The sequence below is a fragment of the Chiloscyllium plagiosum genome, chromosome 10 (genome assembly GCF_004010195.1).
Source record: "Chiloscyllium plagiosum isolate BGI_BamShark_2017 chromosome 10, ASM401019v2, whole genome shotgun sequence".
Classification (NCBI taxonomy): domain Eukaryota; kingdom Metazoa; phylum Chordata; class Chondrichthyes; order Orectolobiformes; family Hemiscylliidae; genus Chiloscyllium; species Chiloscyllium plagiosum.
In genome coordinates this window covers 64,380,780-64,403,186 of record NC_057719.1, presented here as the reverse complement: position 1 = coordinate 64,403,186, position 22,407 = coordinate 64,380,780, and the positions used below count along the sequence as shown (strand labels likewise).

The 22,407-nt window shown below is 41.0% G+C and overlaps 2 protein-coding genes across 7 annotated transcripts in view; one reads left to right on the top strand and one right to left on the bottom strand.

Annotated features, from left to right (window-relative positions):
• gpr176 (G protein-coupled receptor 176) overlaps positions 1 to 6,750 on the bottom strand; it is a 189,007-nt gene extending 182,257 nt beyond the window's left edge. The window contains exons 1-2 of one of the 6 annotated variants that reach the window (XR_006312798.1): positions 6,659 to 6,750; positions 1,863 to 2,034 (exon numbers count right to left, since the gene is read on the bottom strand). The gene's annotated coding sequence lies outside the window, so the exon portion shown is untranslated. Of the gene's footprint in view, positions 1 to 1,862; positions 2,035 to 3,716; positions 4,703 to 5,809; positions 6,092 to 6,658 lie in introns of those variants that run through there. The other 5 variants (XR_006312796.1, XR_006312795.1, XR_006312797.1 and 2 more) reach the window with 5 other exon arrangements.
• arg2 (arginase 2) lies at positions 6,117 to 22,397 on the top strand. The gene is made up of 8 exons (XM_043697961.1): positions 6,117 to 6,267; positions 6,490 to 6,562; positions 19,645 to 19,822; positions 20,001 to 20,160; positions 20,311 to 20,405; positions 20,962 to 21,066; positions 21,519 to 21,655; positions 21,832 to 22,397. Exons 1-8 carry the CDS (start codon positions 6,151 to 6,153, stop codon positions 22,032 to 22,034), a joined length of 1,068 nt encoding a protein of 355 aa, XP_043553896.1. The 5' UTR covers positions 6,117 to 6,150; the 3' UTR covers positions 22,035 to 22,397.
• The last annotated feature ends 10 nt before the right edge of the window (positions 22,398 to 22,407 follow it).

The window sequence follows — 22,407 nt, the reverse complement described above, 5'->3', positions numbered from 1 at the left end:
CCAGCATTAACGTCTTTAATGGTACACACCAAGGTGGAAACCGAGATTAATATCATCACATTTGTAGCAAGACTAAGACTTAGAGTCATAGAGGTGTATAGCACGGAAACAGACCCTTCAGTCCAACTTATCCATGCCAACCAGATATCCCAACCCAGTCTAGTCTCATTTGCCAGCACTTGGCCCATATCCCTCTACACTCTTCCTATTCATTTTAAATGTTGCAAGCCTCCACCACTTCCTCTGGCAGCTCATTCCATACATGTACCACCCTCTGAGTGAAAAGGTTGCCCCTTAGGTCTCTTTTAAATTTTTCCCCTCTCATCCTAAACTTATGCCCTCTAGTTCTGGACTTCCCCACCCCAGGGAAAAGATTTTACAGCAGGGAAAGAGGCTCTTCGGCCCAACATATCCATGCTCGTTACCATGTTGGTTGAATACCTTCTGCACCTTCTCTAGTGCAATCACATCATTCCTACACTGTAGCAACCAGATGTATGGCCTTATACACAACTCCACCATAACCTCCTTGTTCTTGAATTCAATGCCTTGATTCCTTTGATCTTCAGCACTTCCTCACGAATGTTATCATTTTCCATGTACTCCCTTATCATGTTAGTCCTCCCAAAACGCATCATCTTACAAATGTAAGATTAAATGCCATTTGCCACTGTTCAGGCTATCTGACCAGCCAGTCTAATTTGCCAGAATTCTAATTTTGCTTTAAAAACAGTCCATGCAGGTCTCCTCAGCACATGCATGGCAGTGACAGTGAACTGGAAGTCAGTGCCATGTCAGCAGCCAACGCTGATCATCACACACAGAACCTTAGAATGACTGCACAGCTTAAAGGAAACATTGCCTAGATTCTAATGTTCGCTTCATTGTTATTTATCATAAAACCAACTTTCATGTTGTCTGCAAGTTTACTGATCGTATCACCTACATTTGTCCAGTCCCCCTGTTATGGACCAGGCCAAACCCCTCATAACATTTAAAGAAGGTAGCCCAGATCCTAAGCAGGTGTATGGTAGATATCCCAGGAGAGAATCAGCTGGTCAAACCACTAAGTTTTAAACAAAACAGAAAATATTTACAAGATGAACTCAATTGAATTGAATTGAATTGAATTTATTGTCACGTGTACCGAGGCACAGTGCAAAGCTTTGTCTTGCGAGCAATACAGACAGGTCACACAGTTAAGTAGCATAGACAGTAAGTAATAGGTAAACAGCAGCAAAAACAACATTCACCAGTCCCTGTGTTTTTAAGAGTTTGTGAGTCCATTCAGTATTCTAACAACAGTAGGGTAGAAACTGTTGCAAAACTGGCTGGTGCGTGTGTTCAGGCTTCTGTACCTTCTCCCGATAGTAGAGGTTGTAGAAAAACATTGCCAGGGTGGGATGGATCTTTGAGAGTGCTGGCAGCCTTTCCTTGACAGTGAGCCTGGTAGATGGATTCTATAGATGGGAGGTTGGCCTTTGTCATTGGCCGGGGTGAGTTCACCACTCTCTGTAACTGTCTCCAATCTTGAATGCTACATTTGCCATTCCAGGTAGTGATACATCCAGAATGCTCTCGATGGCGCACCTATATAAGTTGGCAAAGGTATTCGCTGTCATGGCAAATTTCCTCAGCTGCCTGAGGAAGAAGAAACGTTGTTGGACCTTTGTAACCAGTGCATCCACATGAAGAGTCCAAGAAAGCTTGTTGTGGATAGCCACTCCCAGGAGCTTGACACTCTCCACTCATTCTACCTCTGTGCCATTAATGTGTAGGGGGGGCATGAGTAACATCCCGCCAAAAGTCAATAATGAGTTCCTTGGTTTTGCTGGCATTGAGAACTAGGTTGTTCCCAGTGCACCATTTTTCCAGGTCTTCCACCTCCCTGTCTGTAGTCTGTTTCGTCGCCATCTGAGATTTGACCGACAATGGTGGTGTCATAGGCGCAGTCATGGGTATACAATGAGTATAGGAGCAGGGTGAGTACGCTCCTCTGGGGGGGCTCCAATGTTGAGTGTTAGTGACAATGAACTATTGAAACACAAACAACAGAAAACAGAATACTGAATAACTCAGCCTCTTTGAAAACCCAACTGATCATTCTAACTTAATGATGCTGTTCCAAATACTTGTGACAATCCCCATAAACACCCCTTGGAACAAAAGGTATTGTATTTTCACTTTTTCAAATGGCAACATGAAATGAAATGCCACCATTTCCATACACACATATAAGCAATACAAATCTAGACATATATATACTTTCTATTTAAATAGGAAATAGCAACGTAACTATCTGTTTTCAAGGAACTCTACTTTGTAAAATCATTTCCAGTAAACACTGAAATGTCAATCCCAAACATGGTGACAGCCAGTTCAAGTGGTGCACTGCTCCACTCACTCCAACACTCAAAATAGCAAGTGACTCACAACAGCAATTCAGATACTCCCAGGCAGGGTTTAACATGAAGGATTGCCACTGAGGATGGCTAGAGAATGGCAAGTACCCATGAAAACAAACTCAATAGGAAACAAAAGATCCTACAGCAAGGGAAAAAATTAATCAGAAAATGGGATCATGAAATTTCTCCTCTATGGAATATAACAATCTCTGCACCTTAATTAGTTATTAAACTGAAATAGCTCAGTCACAAGAATGTAGTCAATGCAAATGTAAATTACTGCACTTAAAGAACTGATATATGGACAAATGAAGTTTGTGGCAGTTAATCCAAAACCACTTCTATGCTACAATAATGTGCATTTATATATTGCATTTAACAAAATTTTATAATTTTGGAACATCACGAATGAAAACATGCCATATGTTGTGTGAGTGGCACCTAATGCAAATCAGGGCAGAGTTTTGGATGATCTCAAGTCCTCACAGGCAAAAGTGTGGGAGACCAGCCAGGAGGAATTTCCAGAATCAGAAGTTAATTCCACATTCAACATGCTGAAACCAAATACCGTCTCTAGAAGACCATTGTGCCTAGAGTTGATGTTGGAATTGTCAAGTCTGGAAGTAACTAAGGCACAGATGAGGGAAAATAGTAAAAAGTCAAAAGTCGCTCCATAGAATTGTTGTCAGACAAAATTTGATCTCAAACACATAGAAGGAATTCAGCCGAGTGGTAAAAAGCTTGGTCAAAGGTGTAGTTGTAGAGACTGAATTAAATGAACTGTGCGAGGTGAGCAGGTTTAAAGAGCTTAGAGAGAGCTGCCAATGATAAATCAATAAAAGACATCGCCTTGATTTTTAAGCTGATTTGATATTAACAATTTTTGTACATTTTCCGAGAAACACAGACTAATGGTTTCCATAAAGAACTTCCAAACGTCAACATTCCATTTCCTTTGGGTAGTTTGCCTGTGCCGTTGTATCAAGTCAAGTTTTCAATTTCCAATCTTTCTATTCTACTTTGCTGAAACTTTCCACTTTCTAATCTAACTTTTATCCTCGGCCCTTACATCAGCTGGTGACTCCCGCTTAATAATCATGACTTTGCTATTTCTTCAATCTTCTTTGTTGTTCTACAATAGCCTGTCCATCTCCCACCTTTTCGTATTCTAATTTAAAATAACTGATAAAAGAGACATTAGTTTGCCAGAGTATCACCAACTGAAAAATAAAATGTTTGTCTTTTAAAAGGGACACACAATAAGAAAGTAAATCACAAAACCAAAGGGAACGTAAATAATAATGTATTCACTATTGTCTGCGAGACATTCACAGGAACTACTGCTCTCCTTCTCCAGAGCCATCCAGATGTGGACAAGACAACAGTGGAAGGGCAGGCAGACACTCCAATGAGCTGCTCTTAACCTCAAGGTACAAATGGTCAAGCCCAGCCCCTGGCGAGATCCTCTGACTTTCCTGCATTCATCCACACCCAGATGTATGGGACTCAATCCAAAAATGGAGAAAAACCTGCTCAGACAGCGGAAGAGGTAACCTCTGACACTGAGCCAAAAAAAATGAAACACACTTCATCCAGAGTTCAGGAATGCACCCTGGAAGATAAATTAGCCAAAATATCTATTAAATAGTCTAGCCAACATTCTCCATGCTAGCTCCCCAAAAATGCAAAGGGTGCCCATAAAAAGTGCATAAGTAACTGTCGTCCAGGCAGCCATAGGCCATCTCTGATGGAAGACAAAAGTTGACGAAGTAGACAGTATCAGTGAGCAGCCCATACTGGAAGTCCTTCTGTGTGGTAGGAAATGGCATAGGGCGATTTCCCAAGAGATATGGAAACATACAAGATAGGAGCAGGAGGAGGCCATTCGACCCATCAAGCCTGCTCCACCTCATGGTTGATCATTCAACTCAATTGGCTAATCCTGCTTCCTCCCCATAACCTGTGATCCCATTTGCCCCAAGTGCTATTATCTATCTGCATCTTGAATATATTCAATGTTTTGGTGTCAACTATTTGCTGTGGTCATGAATTCCACAGGCTCACCACTCTTTGTGTGAAGAACTGTCTGCTCAACTCTGTCCTAAATGGCCCACCCCTAATCCTCAGACTGTGACCACTCGTTCTGGATGCATCCAGCATTGGGAACATCCTCTTTGCATCTATCCTGTCTTGTCCTGTTAGAATTTTCTAAGTCTCTTTGAGATCCTCCCCCTCATTTGTCTGAACTCCAACAAAAACAATCCTAACCTAGTCAGTCAATCTCCCCTCATACATCAGTCCCGCCATCCCTTGAATCAGCCTGGTAAACCTTCGCTGCACTCCCTGAAGAGCAAGAGCATCCTTCTTCAGAAAAGGAGACCAAAACTGCACATGATACTCTAGGTGTGCCTCACCAAGGCCCTGGAGAACTACAACAACACACCCTGCTCCTGTAATCGAAACCTCTCGCAATGAAGGCCAACATACCATTTGCCTTCTTTTCCACCTGCTGCACTTGCATGCTTACCTTCAGCGATTGGTGCACAAGGACACCCTGGTCCCACTGCACACTCCCTTCTCCCAATTTACAGCCATTCAGGTCGTGATCTGACTTCTTGTTTTTTTGTTTCCAAAATGAATAACTTCACATTTATCCAAATTAAACTGCATCTGTTTTCCCCACTCACCCAACTTGTCCAGATCATGATTAAGGGCCTCTGCATCCTTGTTCATCCTCCCACCCAACTTGGTATCATAGAGTCATAGAGATGTACATGTTACATTTTGTTCCCTCATCCAAATCATTAATATATATTGTGAATAACTGGGGTCCTTGCACTGATCCCCATGACACCCCACTGGCAATTTGAATAGGACCCATTAATTCCTAATCTTTATTTCCTCTCTGCCAACCAGTATTTTTTATCCATCTCAATACACTTCCCTCAATCCCATGTGCTTTAATCTTGCACAATAATCCCTTATGTGAGACTTTGTCAAACGCTTTCTGAAAGCCCAAATACACTATATCAGCTAGCTCTCCCTTGTCAACTCTACTGGTTATTTCTTCATAGAATTCCAACAGATTTGTCAAGCACGATTTCCCCTTCATAAATCCATGCTAACTTTGTCTGATTCTCTCATATTAATATCCTTGTACTATCCTGACATAAACAATTTTCCACCATGTTAGTTCACTATGTTAGTTTCACACTTTTGCTCAGCAAATCTAACCAACAGTTACAGGCAAATCTATTAAATGTTCATCAATTAATTAATCTGCGGGGTACATGTATCCGATGCACCTCTCCAGGCATGTTTGCTGGACAAAATTGGAGGGGTGGGGGAAGAGGGTAGTGGTTATAATGAAGTTGCCAGTATCTAATAGACTGTCCTGAACTCACGCAAGGATAATGGCTACTTGCAGGGCAGAGCGTTAGAGGGTGCTCACCACTTGTGGAGCCACAATCCCACAAAGAAATCAGCTTCGGGAGGCGAGGGGAAGAAGACTGCGAGTGAAGTCGCCTTCTGCCTGCTTTTGAGTCGGTCCGCGCTGCGAGTCGGGGGATATTTTAAAATAGCCCAGCGTTCAGTGGGTGTGCGTGTGGAAGGGACGGTCTCCCCTGACACTTCTTCGCTCGCGAGTATTTCCGCCCATGATGGGTTAACCAATCGCAGGGATGTTGATGGAGCAGCGCATTTATAAAAAGGGGACTGCCCCGCCGCTCACCCCGAAACTGAAAAGATGTCTTTGCAGAGGGGTGCGCGGCACCTTCTGGTGAAGCAGCGGGGCTGGTTCCCCAAGCAGAGGCGATCGGCACATTCTGTGGGGATCATTGGAGCACCGTTCTCCTATGGCCAGGTACTGAGCATGAGTAAAACAGCACAGCGTTTTGTTAGCTTTTTAAACAGAGAGCCGATAGGCAAGCCTACACCACTGCTACAGTGATGGTAGATTCAGAGGCTGGTGCATGCTGGCGTGGAACTAAATTGGAGGATGACTCGCTGTTCTGATTCGGTCTCCGGACCGGGGTTTGTAAATGCCCTCCGTCCCTTTTTAAAAACAAAACATGTCTCCTTTCAGAAACGCCGAGGAGTGGAAGGGGGACCGCAGGCGATCCGGGACGCCGGCTTAGTGGAGAGACTTTCGGGTCTGGGTGAGTTGTGGAGGAGGTGAGGGGGGGTTGGGGGTTAGAGAGGAGGATGGCGTGGCGGCCCCTGGAGTGAGGGTTCACTGAGTGCGGTCTCCTTACTCCGGGAGATGCTGCAGAGCTGTCCCGCTGGCCTCAATCGGCAGGGAGCCAGGCAGACGCTGCTTTCCTGTGTGTGCTGGGGTGTACCAGCGCTGTCCTCAAACCGCTCCAGTTAATTCCCCCAGGAATGTTCCTCCTTCAGATTCCCACAATTGAAGGAAGCCAGGACCGTGACCGTAATGACCCTCTTTTTGTTGAGAGGAAAAAAACCAAACTTGCTTCCCATCCAGCACTGCAAATAATAGTTTCCGTTTAGTGGCTTTGTTTAAAAAAAGTATACTGTGAATAACTTCAGTTGACTTTTCTCTCGATTTGCCGCATGGTGCAGAGAGTAACGTGTCACAGCGTTAGATGGCCGCTGCATTCCAGCCAAGATGTTGTTTTGTAAAAATATTGCTTCTACAAATCTGAACCAGAATTTATCCCGTGTTTCTCTGTACTCCTGAGAGACCGCGTTGTCCACCAGCAATTCTGCAAACCAAGCTGGGTACTATCTGCATCTGAAAAAAAACTAATGTTTCTGGCATCTCCTTTCCATTTGAGAATACCTGACCTGAGGGTTTGCTCTTTTGCATTTGCAACATTTTGCTTAACCTTACTATTTTCCGGATTACTAATTTTAGATGTTGTCCATAAAACGAGGATATAGTTAAAAGACCAGAAAATCCACAGATTTGAATGGTCTCCCAATTACTGCACGGGCTCAGGTGGTAATTGTTTTTTAACTGGAGTCAGAAGGCTGTGGTTCAAACTCCACTCCACACACTTACTGAGCTGGGCCATCTTGTGGAGGGGATTGAACAAATGTCCAACGACGTTCTTTTAAAAAAAGATAACCTCGTCACGATCACACACATTATTTCTTGGAACTTGCTGTGTGTAAACTGGCTGGTGCGTTTCAGCGTCCTGACCATGTTTAAAGTACATGATTAGATCTTTAAAAAAAAACCGCAGTGTGTTTTATGGCCTTGTGCTGCAGAAATGCAAACCTGTCTCCTTATTTGAAAAGGAACTGTTCTGGTATGACTTGGGAGTCATACAGCATGGAAGCAGACCCTTCAGCCCAACCAGTCCATGCTGACCATAATACCAAATAAACCACTCCCACTTGCCTGCACTTGGCCTACATCCCTCCAAACACTTATTATACTTATTTAAATGTCTTTTAAATGTTGTAATTGTACCCACATCCGCCACTTCCTCTGAAAGTTCATACAGGAGCCACTTTTTTTAAAAAACAAAATACTCTCTTTTGTTTCTCTTTTTAAATCTTTCTCCTGACTAAATGTGGGCATTTCCACAGAAAAATGTTGCAAGAGGTAAAATGAAGTACAATGAATGTACGAACTCTGGTAAGGAGAGGACCATTTGCCATTTTAACACATTAACTCACTGTAGCCTCAATTTCACTTTGCTGTCTACACTAATATTTTTTGACTCTTAGTCAATTCCTTTACTTCTGCCTTAAAAATAAGTTTAAAAAAATTGGTTGCATGCATGCCTGAAACAATTATACTTTCCCTTTATCCCAAGCAAACTATACTACCTCATTTCACCAATTCCTAAAAGTAGTGCATGCTGATCTCCGTTTCATAAATGTTGCCATTGGTAGCTGGTGATGGTTCCTCCCCTTTTTCAAAACTACTGCAGCCAGCCTAGGTTGCAGACAAAAATATCAAAGGCAGCTATGTATTTATTGCTCTACATTGAGTTCCCCTCTTGTCCCCACTCCACCCATCAGAGAAGGACAAAGGACTCAGTTGTGCTTACAGTTTACTTTTGGCTAATCAATTTGTCTGATTTTCCCCCTGAGCTGTGGAATGAAATGCTGAGGTACAGGTGTCATGATGGCATGGACTGACTTTTCAGTTGACACATTTTTTTTTTGCAATTACTTGTTGGGAGATAAGGAGCTCAGTGTACATCAATGAATATATAACTCATCTGTGTGTTTTCAGTGCTGCCTTGAAAGGTTCTGGAAAATTGACAGAAATTGCAGCATATCTAATGCCAATAAAGAGTTTAAATTTGACTAGCTTTATTTAAACAATTGTTGGTATTGAATAAGCCAATTCTTTTGTGGCATTTGGAAAACACCACGCAGTTGTTTCTGACAAGCGTGCATGTGACCAATGTCTTTGGAATGTCCACGTTTTACCTAGCTTTGGATTTGGTCTGACAATTAGAATTTGTTTACTTTTTAAAAATTTTGCATCAAATTGTGCACCAACTCTGGTGTCTCTCTGTCCTCATCTATTTCTAGTATTGTGTTCATGGTGCTATCCTTACATCAGTGTTTACTGTGGAAAAGGACATGAAAGATACAGAATGTAGGGAAATAAATGTTGACATCTTGAGAAAAAATCTCCATATTAGAGGAGGAAGTGCTAGTTGTCTTGAAATGCATCAAAGTGGATAAATCCCCAGGACCTGATCAGGTATACCCTAGAACTCTGTGGGAAGCTAGGGAAGTGATTGCTGGGCTTCTTGCTGAGATTTGTATCATCGGTAGTCAGAGGTGAGGTGCAGGAAGACTGGAGATTGGCAAACGTGGTGCCACTGTTTAAGAAAGGTAGTAAAGACAAGCCAGGCAACTATAGACCGGTAAGCCTGATGTCGGTGGTGGGCAAGTTGTTGGAGGGAATCCTGAGGGACAGGATGTACATGTATTTGGAAAGGAAGGACTGATTAGGAATAGTCAACATGGCTTTGTGTGTGGGAAATCATGTTTCGCAAACTTGGTTGAGTCTTTTGAAGAAGTAACAAAGGATTGATGGTGGCAGATTGGTAGATGTGATCTATATGGACTTCAGCAAGGTTCCCCATGGGAGACTGGTGAGCAAGGTTAGATTTCACTGAAGCTGAAAATGTGTTGCTGGAACAGCGCAGCAGGTCAGGCAGCATCCAGGGAACAGGAGAATCGACGTTTCGGGCATAAGCCCTTCAGGAATACGGGGAGAACTCGTCATTTGGATACAGAACTGGCTCCACCACTGGGTGGTAGTGGAGGGTTGTTTTTTCAGACTGGAGGCCTGTGACCAGTGGAGTGCCACAAGGATCGGTGCTGGGTCCACTTCTTTTCATCATTTATATAAATGATTTGGATGGGAGCATAAGAGGTATAGTTAGTAAGTTTGCTGATGACACCAAAATTGGAGATGTAGTGGACAGTGAAGAAGGTTACCTCTGATTACAATGGGATCTTGATCAGATGGGCCAGTGGGCTGAGAAGTGGCAGATGGAGTTTAGTTTAGATAAATGTGAGGTGCTTCATTTTGGGAAAGCAAATCTTAGCAGGTCATATACACTTAATGGTAAGGTCCTCGGGAGTTTTCCTGAACAAAGAGACCTTGGAGTGCAGGTTCATAGCTCCTTGAAAGTGTAGTCACAGGTAGATAGGATAGTGAAGAAGGCGTTTGGTATGCTTTCCTTTATTGGTCAGGGTATTGAGTATAGGAGTTGGGAGGTCATGTGGCTCTACAGGACATTGGTTAGGCCACTGTTGGAATACTGTGTGCAATTCTGGTCTCCTTCCTATCGGAAAGATGTTGTGAAATTTGAAAGGGTTCAAAAAAGACTAACAAAGATGTTGCCAGGGTTGGAGGATTTGAATAAAGGGAGAGGTTGAATAGGCTGGGGCTGTTTTCCCTAGAGTGTCGGAGGCTGAAGGGTGACCTTAGAGGTTTATAACCTCATGAGGGGCATGGATAGGGTAAATAGACAAAGTCTCTTCCCTGGGCTGGGGGAGTCCAGAACTAGAGGGCATAGGTTTAGGGTAAGAGGGGAAAGATATAAAAGAGACCTAAGGGGTAACTTTTCACGTAGAGGGTGGTGCGTGTATGGAATGAGCTGCCAGAGGAGGTGCTAGAGGCTGGTGCAATTGCAACATTCTAAAGGCATCTGGATGGGTATATGAATAGGAAGGGCTTGGAGAAATATGGGCCAGGTGCTGGCAGGTGGGAATAGATTGGGTTGGGATATCTGGTTGGCATGGGCGAGTTGGACTGAAGGGTCTGTTTCTGTGCTGTACGTCTCTATGGCTATGACTCTATGAATTGCTTTTCACATTGTCATCCTAATAAGACACCCATTAATGCTAATTTATTCCTCTGTCTCCAATTCTAACTCTGGAAACCATGGTTTCACTGTTGGCCCTTCTGTTCACTTGGAGGAATAAGGTCAGTCACAGTGCACTGTATAGGGAACCATCAACACAACACAGTCAAAGGCATGATGCTAAAATCCAGATTTGAGAATACTGTGATCTGACATGGTGGACCATATTTTTTTAAATGCAATGTAGAACAAAGGTGAAGTGGTGGGATTCCAGCATTGAATTGCAATGCCCAAAAATTATTACACAACTTGAACAAAACAATGATTAAGTAGTGTACTGAACAGTAAAAATGATTCTAAATCATGTACACCATATGCAACTGAAACTAACATTCAGGACTAAGTTGTTAATCAAGTTAACAGAGAAACATCCCACAAACTGAGGTTTGTTTTTGTTCAAGTTGTATAATAAATTTTTGGGCATTGCAATTCAATGCTGGAATCCCACTACTTAACCTTTGTTGTTCACTGCATTTAATGGGGTGGCACGGTGGCTCAGTGGTTAGCACTGCTGCTTCACAGCACTAGGGTTCGATTCCAGCCTCTGGCGACTGTCTGAGTGGAGTTTGCACATTCTCCCCGTGTCTGCGTGGGTTTCCTCTAGATGCTCTGGTTTCATCCCACAATCCAAAGATGTACAGGTCAGGTGAATTGGCCATGCTAAATTGCCCATGGGTTAGGTGCGTTAGTCAGAGGGAAATGGGTCTGGGTGGGTTACTCTGCGAAGGGTTGGTGTGGGCTTGTTGGGCCAAAGGGCCTGTTTCCACACTAGGGAATCTAATCTAATCTTAAAAAAAAATCTAAACTGCACTTTAACTGGCCAATGCAACCAAGCCAGATTTGACTCAGACTTTACTGACGCTGTGGGTCATCAAAGTGAATGTCTCACTTTACAAGGAATTTTGTTCCCTCATTTCCAACAATCTGGCCTTGGAAAACTTCCAAAATCTGACTCTGTTTTCAGTTTTAATTTCCACTTGTCATGTAGCTGGCTTCACTGAGCTGCTCCTGCATTTCTACAAGCTCTGATCTTTCACTGCTGTATTAGGAAGTGCTGTTGATGGGCTCGTTTCTCATTATCAGCTGCTTTTTAGCTCTTTTTTTTCCCCACAGAATGAAACCACTACTTTTTGGGTTTTCCCCTGAGCCCGACCTGTCTAAGTCTGGTAACTGTGCAGTTAGGAGCCACTTCCTTTGCAGCACTTACCCAGCTCAAAACTGCAACTAACTATCTCCCACATAACACACACACAAATTGAAATTGGAGAACCATGAGCAATTTTTAAGATCTGTTGCTCAGGTTGATTTGTAAGTTAGCTTGTTGAGCTGGAAGGTTTATTCTCCGACGTTTTCACCACCATGACTAGGTAACATCAGTGAGCATCTCTGGTGAAGAACTGGTGGTATGTTCCAGGTCTTGTTTCTTAAGGTGGGTGATGTCATTTCTGGTTCTTTTTCCCAGGGATGAGTTTATTGATGGAATTTGTCATAGAGAAAATGTAGAGAATCACCAGGAGACAGTGTTCTTCAAGAAGTAGGTCTTTTATTTGCAAACAAAAAACCATGACACTGAGAAAGCTGATTCTCGAATACCTCTAAACCTGTGGATTTTTATTTTTATCATGTTTCTGTTAGCTTATCAGCATGTCCAACTATATTAATCAAAAAACCTCACTTTAACTACACAATAAACTAGTGATGTTAGTTCCCATTATCTCTAGTTGTACATTTTACTTAGTTATTCTACTGTCATGGTTAGACATTTATTATCACCTCTGCTACAGTGATCTTGCATTCTAGACTAACCTGTCATGATTGATAGATATTTAGCTATTCCATCTATTACAATAGTCTCCTGTCTCATGCTGACTCTACTAACTATTGATTAGATATTTTAATGTCTTGTCCCAATCCTACCATAATGACACTTAACAGAGAAACTACCTCTACTGTTATCTCATCTTGCCATAGTGACCTTTCAGCCTTACACCAATTAGCAGAGTAAGGTTAAGAGCATTCCACTATTCTTTTCCCATCCTGCCTTCCACAGACCACAGATTGCCAGTGGTCTTCATGCTTTTTAACCCTTCCCATGCTTTCATTATTTTATTTTCCATAAGTTCAGTTAGAACACCAGGCCTTGAGGATGTGTTGTGGCTGTACAGGACATTGGTTAGGCCACTGTTGGAATACTGCGTGCAAATCTAGTCTCCTCCCTATCGGAAGGATGTTGTGAAACTTGACAGGGTTCAGGAAAGATTTAGAAGGATGTTGCCATGGTTGGAGGATTCGGGCTATAGGGAGACATTGAATAGGCTAGGACTGTTTTCCATGGAGTGTCTGAGGCTGAGGGGTGACCTTGTAGAGGTTTATAAAATTGAGGGGCATGGATAGGATAAATAGGCAAAGTCTCTTCCCTGGGATGGAGGAGTCCAGAACTAGAGGGCATAGGTTTAGGGTGAGGGGAAAGATATAAGAGATCTAAGGGGCAACTTTTTCACGGAGAGGGTGGTGCATGTATGGAATGAGCTGCCAGAGGAAATGGTGGAGGCTAGTATGATTGCAATGTTTAAAAGGCATCTAGATGGGTATATGAATAGGAAAGGTTTGGAGGGATATGAGCTGGGTGCTGGCAGGTGGGACTAGATTGGGTTGGGATATCTGGTCAGTATGGAAGAGTTGGACCAAAGAGTCTGTTTCCGTGTTGTACATCTCTGTGGCTCTATGACTCGAATTCTCATGCATGTTTTTGTTTTGCTTGTTCTGAGTTGTCCCAGTCAAAATGTCCTTCTTTGTCTATATGTATAGAAACGAGTGATTGTGGGTCGTGTTGTTTGGTAGCTAGTTGATGTTCATGTATCCTGGTGGCAAGTTTCATGCTTGTTCATGTCTGATGTAGTGTTTTGTTTTTACAGTTCTTGCATGGTACTTTGTAAATTGTTAGTTTTGCTGGTAGTATCTAATTTGAGAATTATGTTAAGCTCCACCCAGCCTTATGATAGTCTGCTCTGAGCTGTCTACTTAATTTCTTTTTTAATCTGAAGAAGTAAATGGGTTTGGCTTTTCAGAAACCCAAAACCGTGTCTAGACTGGCATTACTACAAGCAGTACAGACAATATCCTTTGATCAACAAGCCCATCTGCAATTTCTGATGCTGCTACTCTACTATTAATCTCTGTTTCCATTTGCTTCATTTAAATTTATCCCATTTTCGGTAGAAACTTTAATCCTAAAACCAAAGAGTAAATACTAAAACACATTAACCATGAACTAGATATTTTTAATTGTCTTAGTCTGACCAACACTAAATCATGGATGAGCAGAAAAGGTTGTTCAATTTTAAATGATACAAAACATGGAGATGTAGCAAGCAATAAGGCTGCTAACAATTGACAAAGTCTGCAGAATGGACAGACAAATGGTAGATGGAATTTGGTATTGTATTGTGAAAGTTGTTGCATTTGGGAAAAGGGGCTAGGAAAAGGCAATATGGACTTTAGTGCAGAGGTCTACATGATGTGGAGATGCCAGAGTTGGACTGGAGTGAACAAGGAGAAAGTGAAGTCTGCAGATGCTGGAGATCAAAGTTGAAACTTTATTGCTGGAACAGCACAGCAGGTCAGGCAGCATCCAGGGAACAGGAGATTCGACGTTTCGGGCACAGGCCCTTCTTCAGGAAATGAACAAGGTCAAAAATCAGGTTATAGTCTCAGGTTTATTTGAAATTGCTCCAAAAGCTTGCAATTTCCAATAAACATATTGGATCATAACCTGGTGTTTGATTTTTGACAGTTCTACAGTGGGAGACAGGGATCTGGGGATTATTGTTTGAAGGACTTAAGAGATGAGTGTGAGATCTTGGGTTTGATAAATAGAAGTACAGTAGACAAAAGCAGGGAAGTTGCACCAATCTCAAGTTCTGATTGTCACAATTAATATTCAGTTCTCATTCTTACACTTTAAGATGTAACATTACAGAGGAGACTTGCTAGACTGGTTCCAGGAATAGAGCAGTTTAGTGAGAAGGTTAGGTTGGAGAAGCTGTGGTTGTACGTCAAAGGAGACTGAGAAAAGATGGTTATACAAAATTGACATCTTTCCATAAGATAAACAAAATAGTTGGTATGAAAACTAGGATACAAACTTAAGGCTTGGTCAAGTGATAAAAAGGGATGTGAGAAATATTTTTCTTTTGATTCTTGGTAATGGCCTGGAACCTATTGCCTTAAGGTGGCAGAAGCAGATGACCAAAAATTCCTAAAGAAAATAGGATTGGCATACAGGCTGCAGAGCTACCATTGCAACACGGAGTCTTGTTCATGTTTCACCAACCAAAATGCCAGCTTTCAACTGGGTTTTGCTGTGCATCTTTTCAAAAGCCTCCATAAGTATGCATTTTGATCTGATGTCTTGACAAAGCAACTTGATTTGAGCTAAATTACTATGTGCATAACAAAGAGTTGTGGATGTAGGTTTGCTAGCTGAGTTGGAAGGTTAGTTTCCAAACGTTTCATCACCATACTAGATAACAGTCAATGAGCCTCTGGATGAAGCACTGGTGGCATGGCCTGCTTTTTATTTGTTTTGGTTTCCTTGGGTTGGTGATGTCATTTCCTGTTCTTTTTCTCAGGGGGTGGTAAATGGGATCTAAGTCTGGTGTTTGTTGGTGTTCCAGTTGGAATGCCAAACTTCTAGGAATTCTCGTGTGTCTCTCTGTTGACTTGTCCTAGAATGGATGTGTTGTCCCAGTCAAAGTGGTGTCCTTATCTGTAAGGTTACTAGTGAGAGTGGGTCATGTTGTTGTTTTGTGGCTAGTTGATGTTCATGTACCTTGGGTGGCTAGTTTTCTGCCTGTTTTTTCAATGTAATGTTAGTTACAGTTCTTGCAAGGTATTTTGTAAGTGACATTAGTTTTACTTGTTGTCTGTATAGGGTCTTTAAAGTTCATTAGCTGCTGTTTTAGTGTGTGGGTGGGTTTGTGGGCTGCCATGATGCCAAGGGGTCTGAGTAGTCTAACAGTCATTTCCAAGATGCCTTTGATAGGGGGAGAGTGGCTAGGGTTTCTGGACATGTTGACTGCTTGTTGGGGTGTGTTGCTGAGAAATTGGCAGACTGTTTTCATTGGGTACCTGTTCTTTGTGCCACATTTTGCTTTCCCCTCCCCCAGTCTGAGTATAAACTATTGTGTAACATTTTGGCCCATTTTGTCTGTGCTGCTTCTTGGCACCAATAACTTTCCTGGTCCCACTCAACTGCCTGTACCTCGCAGCTCTTCTGATAATCCAATTCTGTTCTGAAGGTGTAGAGCTACCTCCACCACACTCCAGGATAGTGTTCCAGATCCTTACTACTGGCTGTGTATTTTTAAATTTGTCTTTTTTTTGCTTTTGCCAAACTTCTTGTTAGTTCCCTTTTGGTTCTTCTGCCAATGGAAATATTTTTAGCATGATCTATTGACTCAATTGGGCTTGCACCTCAATTTTGAACACCCTTTCAAATCTTCTCCAAGGAAAACAGCCGCACTTAAAATATCTACTGATATAAACTGAGATCAAGGAGCTTCTGTTCTCAATACACAAGTATAATTTTCAAATTGCTAGATATAACCCAGACCTATCTCAATCACCTATGTTATGAAATTGAATTTATTCTCCTTTAGAACTTGCTTTTGCTGTAGTGACCTGTCTAAAGGATTCATGTTCAAGTCCTGGTTAGAGGACTGGTTGAAACCAGTGCCTTAGTAGCTGGTCAGCTGTTAGCGTGATCAGATTGAAAATGAAAGGATATAATTTCAATTCCTAGTTCAAGACTTTAGTGAGCAGGACAATTCAAAGTGAATTCCTCATCCCTTTTGCTTACTGAGGGCAATATGTTAAATACCAACCTACTTGTGAAGTTCTACATTTTTCTTCTATCCTCATTCTGCAATATTCCTCAACTGATTTGAGTGGTTTTTAAGCAACTCAAGTCAGGAACTTGACAGTGAATAGCATCTGCTCACTAATGGTTGTTAATCAATTAGGCTCATAAACCAGTGAACTGAGGGGGAAATAAATATTTAAACCCTCATTAACCTTTTAACTATCGACTGCATGTCATGGCCTTTATTTGGGCATCACTATTCTGCAAGTCATGCCTGCAACTACATACTTGATAACCAGGTGGAGCTTTATGGTCTGTCTCCTTTGCCTGTATGTATAGCAACTGTAACCTATCACAGTTTGATTTGGTCTGAATTTTATCAACATTCCTCCCTCCTTCCATTTACACCTCTTAACACTGCCTCCCAAATGTTTTAAAAATCATGCCAATTGTAAGACCACTAAATATATTTTGTCTTAGCAACTACTATTCACATTGTTTAAAATGTGATCAATATGAAGGACTTGTTCTCATTTTGTATTTGCAACACATCACCTCTAATGTGCATGAGGATCAGGATATAGATAAGACAGGTTTCTCCAATTTATTTTCCTTAATCCTGACACCATTTTGCAGTGGGTCCCTTTTTAGGGTCCAGTAAACAGATCAATATTATCTTTTTGCTTGCTTACATCTACCTTGGAAGAAAATTGGCAGACCGATCCTGTACATAAGACCTAGGAACAGGAGTAGGCCATCTGGCCCTTCAAGCCTGCTCTGCCATTCAGTAAGATCATGGCTGATCTTTTCATGGCCTCAGCTCCACTTACCTGCCCTCTCACTGTAACTGTTAATTCCTTCATTGTTTGAAAAATATCTATCTTAGCTTTAAAAACATTTACTGAAGTAGTGTCAACTACTTAACTAGGCAGGGAATTCCACAGATTCTCAATTCTCTGTGTGAAGAAGTTCCTTCTCAATTCAGTCCTAAATCTGCTCCCCCTAATTTTGAGGCTATGCCCTCTTGTCTTAGTTTCACCTGCCAGTGGAAACTTCCTCTCCACTTCTATTTTGTCTATTCCCTTCATAATTTTGTTTCTATAAGACCCCTTTCTCCCCCCCCCCCCCCCCAATCTCATTCTTCTGAATTCCAATGCAATATAATCCCAGTCTACTCCATCTCTCATCAAAGGCAGCCCCCTCAACTCTGGAATCAACCTAGTGAACCACCTCTAGTGCCAGTTCATCCTCCTCCAGTCAAGTGACCAAAACTGCACACAGTATTCCAGGTGTGGCCTCACCAGCATCCTGTATAGCTGCAACATAACCTCCCTGCTTTTAAACTGAATCCCTCTTGCAGTGAAGGACAAAGTTCCATTTGCCTTCCTAATTATCTGTTGTCAACCAACATTCTGTGATTCATGCACAAGGACACCCTGGTCCCTCTGCATAACAGCATGCTGCAACCTTTTACAATTCAAGTCAGTCTTTTTTTTCCTGTTACTCCTACCAAAATGTATGACTTCACATTTATTAACATTGTATTCCATCTGTCAAACCTTTGCCCACTTAAAGTATCTCTGTTCCTCTGCAAACTTCCACAGTCCTTTGCAGACATTGCTCTGCCACTCATTGTCATGTCATCTGCAAGTTTTGACATAGTACACATGATCCCCAACTTAATCATCTGTGTAAATTGTGAATAATTGCAATGGCAACACTGATCCCTGGGGCACACCATCAGTTGCTGATTGCCAAACAGAATAGCACTCATTTTTCCCCACTCTTTGCTTCCTGTTAGTCAACCAATCTTCTATCCATGCTAATACTTTACCTGTAATACCACACATCTTTATCTTATGCAGCAGACTCTTGTTATAGGCCTTTTGCAAATCTTAGTACACCACATAAGAACCAGTTATTTTTACTAATGCTCTATCAGCTATTTTCACACTATTACATTACTTTGGCAGACTCATTCTGATTTAGATGTTAGTACCTTGATCGCTCATTGTTACGACTGTACTTTTTTTGGTCCAATTACAGAGGCAGTACAGACATTTTCAGTACAATTCAAATCGCGGAACACAGTCAGAAGGGAATAAAATTCCTCTATTGTATGACTGAAAGGATTCATTTCAAACAACTTCAATTTGAAAATTGCGTCTGTCACTTGAATGCCCCTTTTGTTGAGTGACAGCACATCATTTTCAATTGAGGTACTATATGCCCAGTGTCTACATACAAGTTTAGGAAATGTTGATGGATAATGATCTGGAATGAAAGTCTTTTCTGCATTAACTATTTGGGGAGTCATGACTCCTTGAAGTAGAATTCCGTCTAAAATTATTGCACATAGCAATGAAATGCGTGTTCCCCATAAACAACATTCTTCAGCTCCAGAACTGTCCTTCTCAAGGGCAGTTAGGGAGGGGCTATAAATGTTGAGCTTGCCAGGGATTCTTGCATTCCATGGAAACTAAACTGATAGTAACTGGAGACTAACAATTTCTCATACCTAAAATTTTGCAGCAAGTATGATTAGAGGCCAGTCACTCAATGTAGAGCTGTGGTTAGAAGGATAAAGGAAATACATTAGAAAGTTTGATTAATTGTGCTATTCAATGCCTGTTACCTCCTAATTATTTAGGAAGTTCTCGATTCTACAATTTCAAATCTGCTTCTCCAATTTAAATGATCAGCCTAAGAATTAGATTTTAACCAAGTTTATCCTGTGGTATGTTACCAAAGACCACGTGACTGTAGTGTTACAGGGTAATATTCATAGACTAGCTGATCTGGTTCAGTAAAGGAATCTGTTAAAGTAGATTGGTAATTTGGAGAGAAAGATACAGACCTTGTCTTGGAAGGGGGGTAAACTCATCATGCAGACTAAGCTTTGAATTCAAGCATTGTCACCCAGTAAGAGTTTGGGGATAGACTTGGAACTTTTCACAAGTCACAAAAAAGCATTTTTATAATTCATAAAGTTCTTCTAAATTTCCAGGTTGTAAAGTGCATGATTATGGAGATCTGAATTTCACCACTGTATCAAATGACACACCATATAACAACATTGTCCACCACCCAAGAACAGTGGGTTTAGCCAACCAGTCATTAACTGAAGCAGTCAGCCGAGCAGTTGGTGATGGTCACCTAAGTGTTATGCTTGGAGGAGATCACAGGTGAGTCCCCCAACAGCAAGCTATCACTTTATTTCAGATCTGTTTTTAATAAAAGTTGACTTTAAAATTTGATTAGAATCTTGTGACAATTAGATGCTGAAACTGAATGCACTGTGCAGCAGGGAAACACAAAGCTAACTTAAATATACTCAATGTTTTCTTTCTAATGAATATCCAGTTTAGGAATTGGTTCAGTCCATGGACATGCACAGCAGCGTCCTGATTTGTGTGTCATATGGGTTGATGCACATTGTGATCTAAACACACCTCTAACATCAATGTCTGGTAATCTGCATGGACAACCAGTATCGTTCCTTATCAGAGAGCTCCAGGACAAGGTAAAATTTCTATTGAAATTGAACCAATTAAGTGACATCTTGTGAACTCATGGATTTGATAAATCCAGGAAATGTTCTAAGAATTGACGTTTACAGTAGTTGCAATGAACCAGTGTAAATTTATTGTCTAATGTGGTTTTTTTAATGCAGATACCACCACTTCCTGGATTTTCTTGGGTCACGCCTTGTATTTCAGCAAAGGACTTGGTTTATATTGGTGTTCGGGATGTTGATCCTGCTGAATAGTAAGAACACTTGGTTTTCTTGTACAAGTCTACCTGCTGTCTAATGGCATAACAGATCTACAGTGTTGCCTTGGGTGGCTATTAAACATATCTATTCAATGCTAATTTAATGATTCAGAAATTAGCTTTTCACCTGTTACTTAATACCTCTAATACAATTCCTAATTGAAGATTCCTTATTGAAATTACCACGACTTCAAATCTGCATTTCAGAATAGCTTGGAATAACATGGCACTTGACATCCTTCACAACTTCCATTTAATTTCAAAGTGTAATCTTTGAATTAAGTAGCTACATAATGTCTGAAAAAGCAAGCAAAAAATGACAATTTAATCTGGCGTTTAAACATTTAATGTTTAGTGAATAACCACACCTTCATTAAGGTAACATAGAAAACATGAAATTTTGTGTTCATTTAAACACATGACATTGAGAGAGGCTCTTATTCATATCTCAGTATTACTCTGTCTAAGCATGCATGCTCTAAAGTGACCTCAAATTTGACTCAACAGGCACTTTAGATATTTATTTAAAAATTTTGTTTCTTACCAACAGTTACATCCTGAAAAACTTTGGTATTCGATACTTCTCAATGAAAGAAGTGGATCAACTAGGAATACATAAAGTAATGGAAAGAACATTTGATCACCTTATTGGAAAGTAGGTTAGAAGAGCCAAATGTAGCTGTTACTTTGCATTTACTTTGATGGAAAATAAGAACCTATTGCTTTGCATCACTCTAAGAAGCATCTGTTTAATTTTATATTGACCTTGATAGGGCAGTCCGTTTGTAAAAACTTCTATGCAGTGCAGGTTTATAAACCAGCATTCACGTTGGGGAAATGTGGAACCCACCTTTTTATAATAGATTTTATTGGCATATAGACTAGAAATGAATATTGGTATATATTTGAGATACTGGGATGGCACAAGAACCTGAACTGATGAATTGGCATTCTTTCAATGGTGGAAATGAAAATTGAGATGCCTGTTTCCTTGTGCATATGAAGTGTTTCTTTTTAACAGACTAGCTGACAAACCTGATTTGTCATATTTTAAAATAAAGGCATGAGTCAGCAGTTGTTAAGTCTAAGTTGTAATTTCCTTTTCAGACAGAAAAGACCAGTGCACCTGAGCTATGATGTGGATGCCATTGACCCATCTTTAGCTCCTGCTACTGGTACTCCAGTGATAGGAGGACTAACATACAGGGAAGGGATGTATATTGCAGAGGCTGTGCAGAACACAGGTATGAATCTAATGTCCAAAACCTACTAATTGTTTATCTTTATTGACTGATCAGGCTTCATGTAAAAGCTCCAATTTAACCAAAAATCAAGAGCAGTTGAGCTTCATTGCTGGTACAAATGACTTAGACTTATTGTTTCAACGCAAGGTGATAAGCAACTTTGTTTTTTCATACAGGATTACTGTCTGCCATGGATCTGGTGGAAGTCAACCCTAAACTTGCGACTTCAGATGCTGAACTTAATGCTACAGTAAATATTGCAATAGATGTCATCTCCTTTTCTTTGGGACAGGCTCGAGAAGGATCCCATGGCAAATATGATGAATTACCAACACCCAGTGCAACATATACAACAAATGAACAGACTATACGGCTTTAGGAATTGAAGGTGGAGAAGAGGAAACAATGTTTAGCTTGTACAAAATCCTATTCCAGAACTGAAATTTTAAGAATAGCACTGTTCCATATATACTTATCATTGGGATATATTAATGGGATACTATTCTAAGCCCATCATCCATACCTTCCTTTATTCTTAAGGTAATGTGAACAATGCCGTACTAAGCTTTTTCAATATGTTCTAATTGAAAGAATATCATTTCTCTATTTGAGTTGGAGCTGTGTTTGAATAAGTCATACTGTTTGATCAACTGAACTTTCAAATGTTCTGTACTTTGTATAAGAATACACTGGCAGGGATAAATCTACACACTTCATTAAATAAACTTTCCCTCAGGACAGATATGTGCAAG

Coding starts and splice junctions, on each gene's coding strand:
- arg2 (XM_043697961.1), top strand. CDS start 6,151: ATGTCTTTGCAGAGGGGTGCGCGGCACCTTCTGGTGAAGCAGCGGGGC. Junction 6,563..19,644: donor GGAGAGACTTTCGGGTCTGG/GTGAGTTGTGGA, acceptor CTAAATTTCCAG/GTTGTAAAGTGCATGATTAT. Junction 19,823..20,000: donor ATGCTTGGAGGAGATCACAG/GTGAGTCCCCCA, acceptor ATGAATATCCAG/TTTAGGAATTGGTTCAGTCC.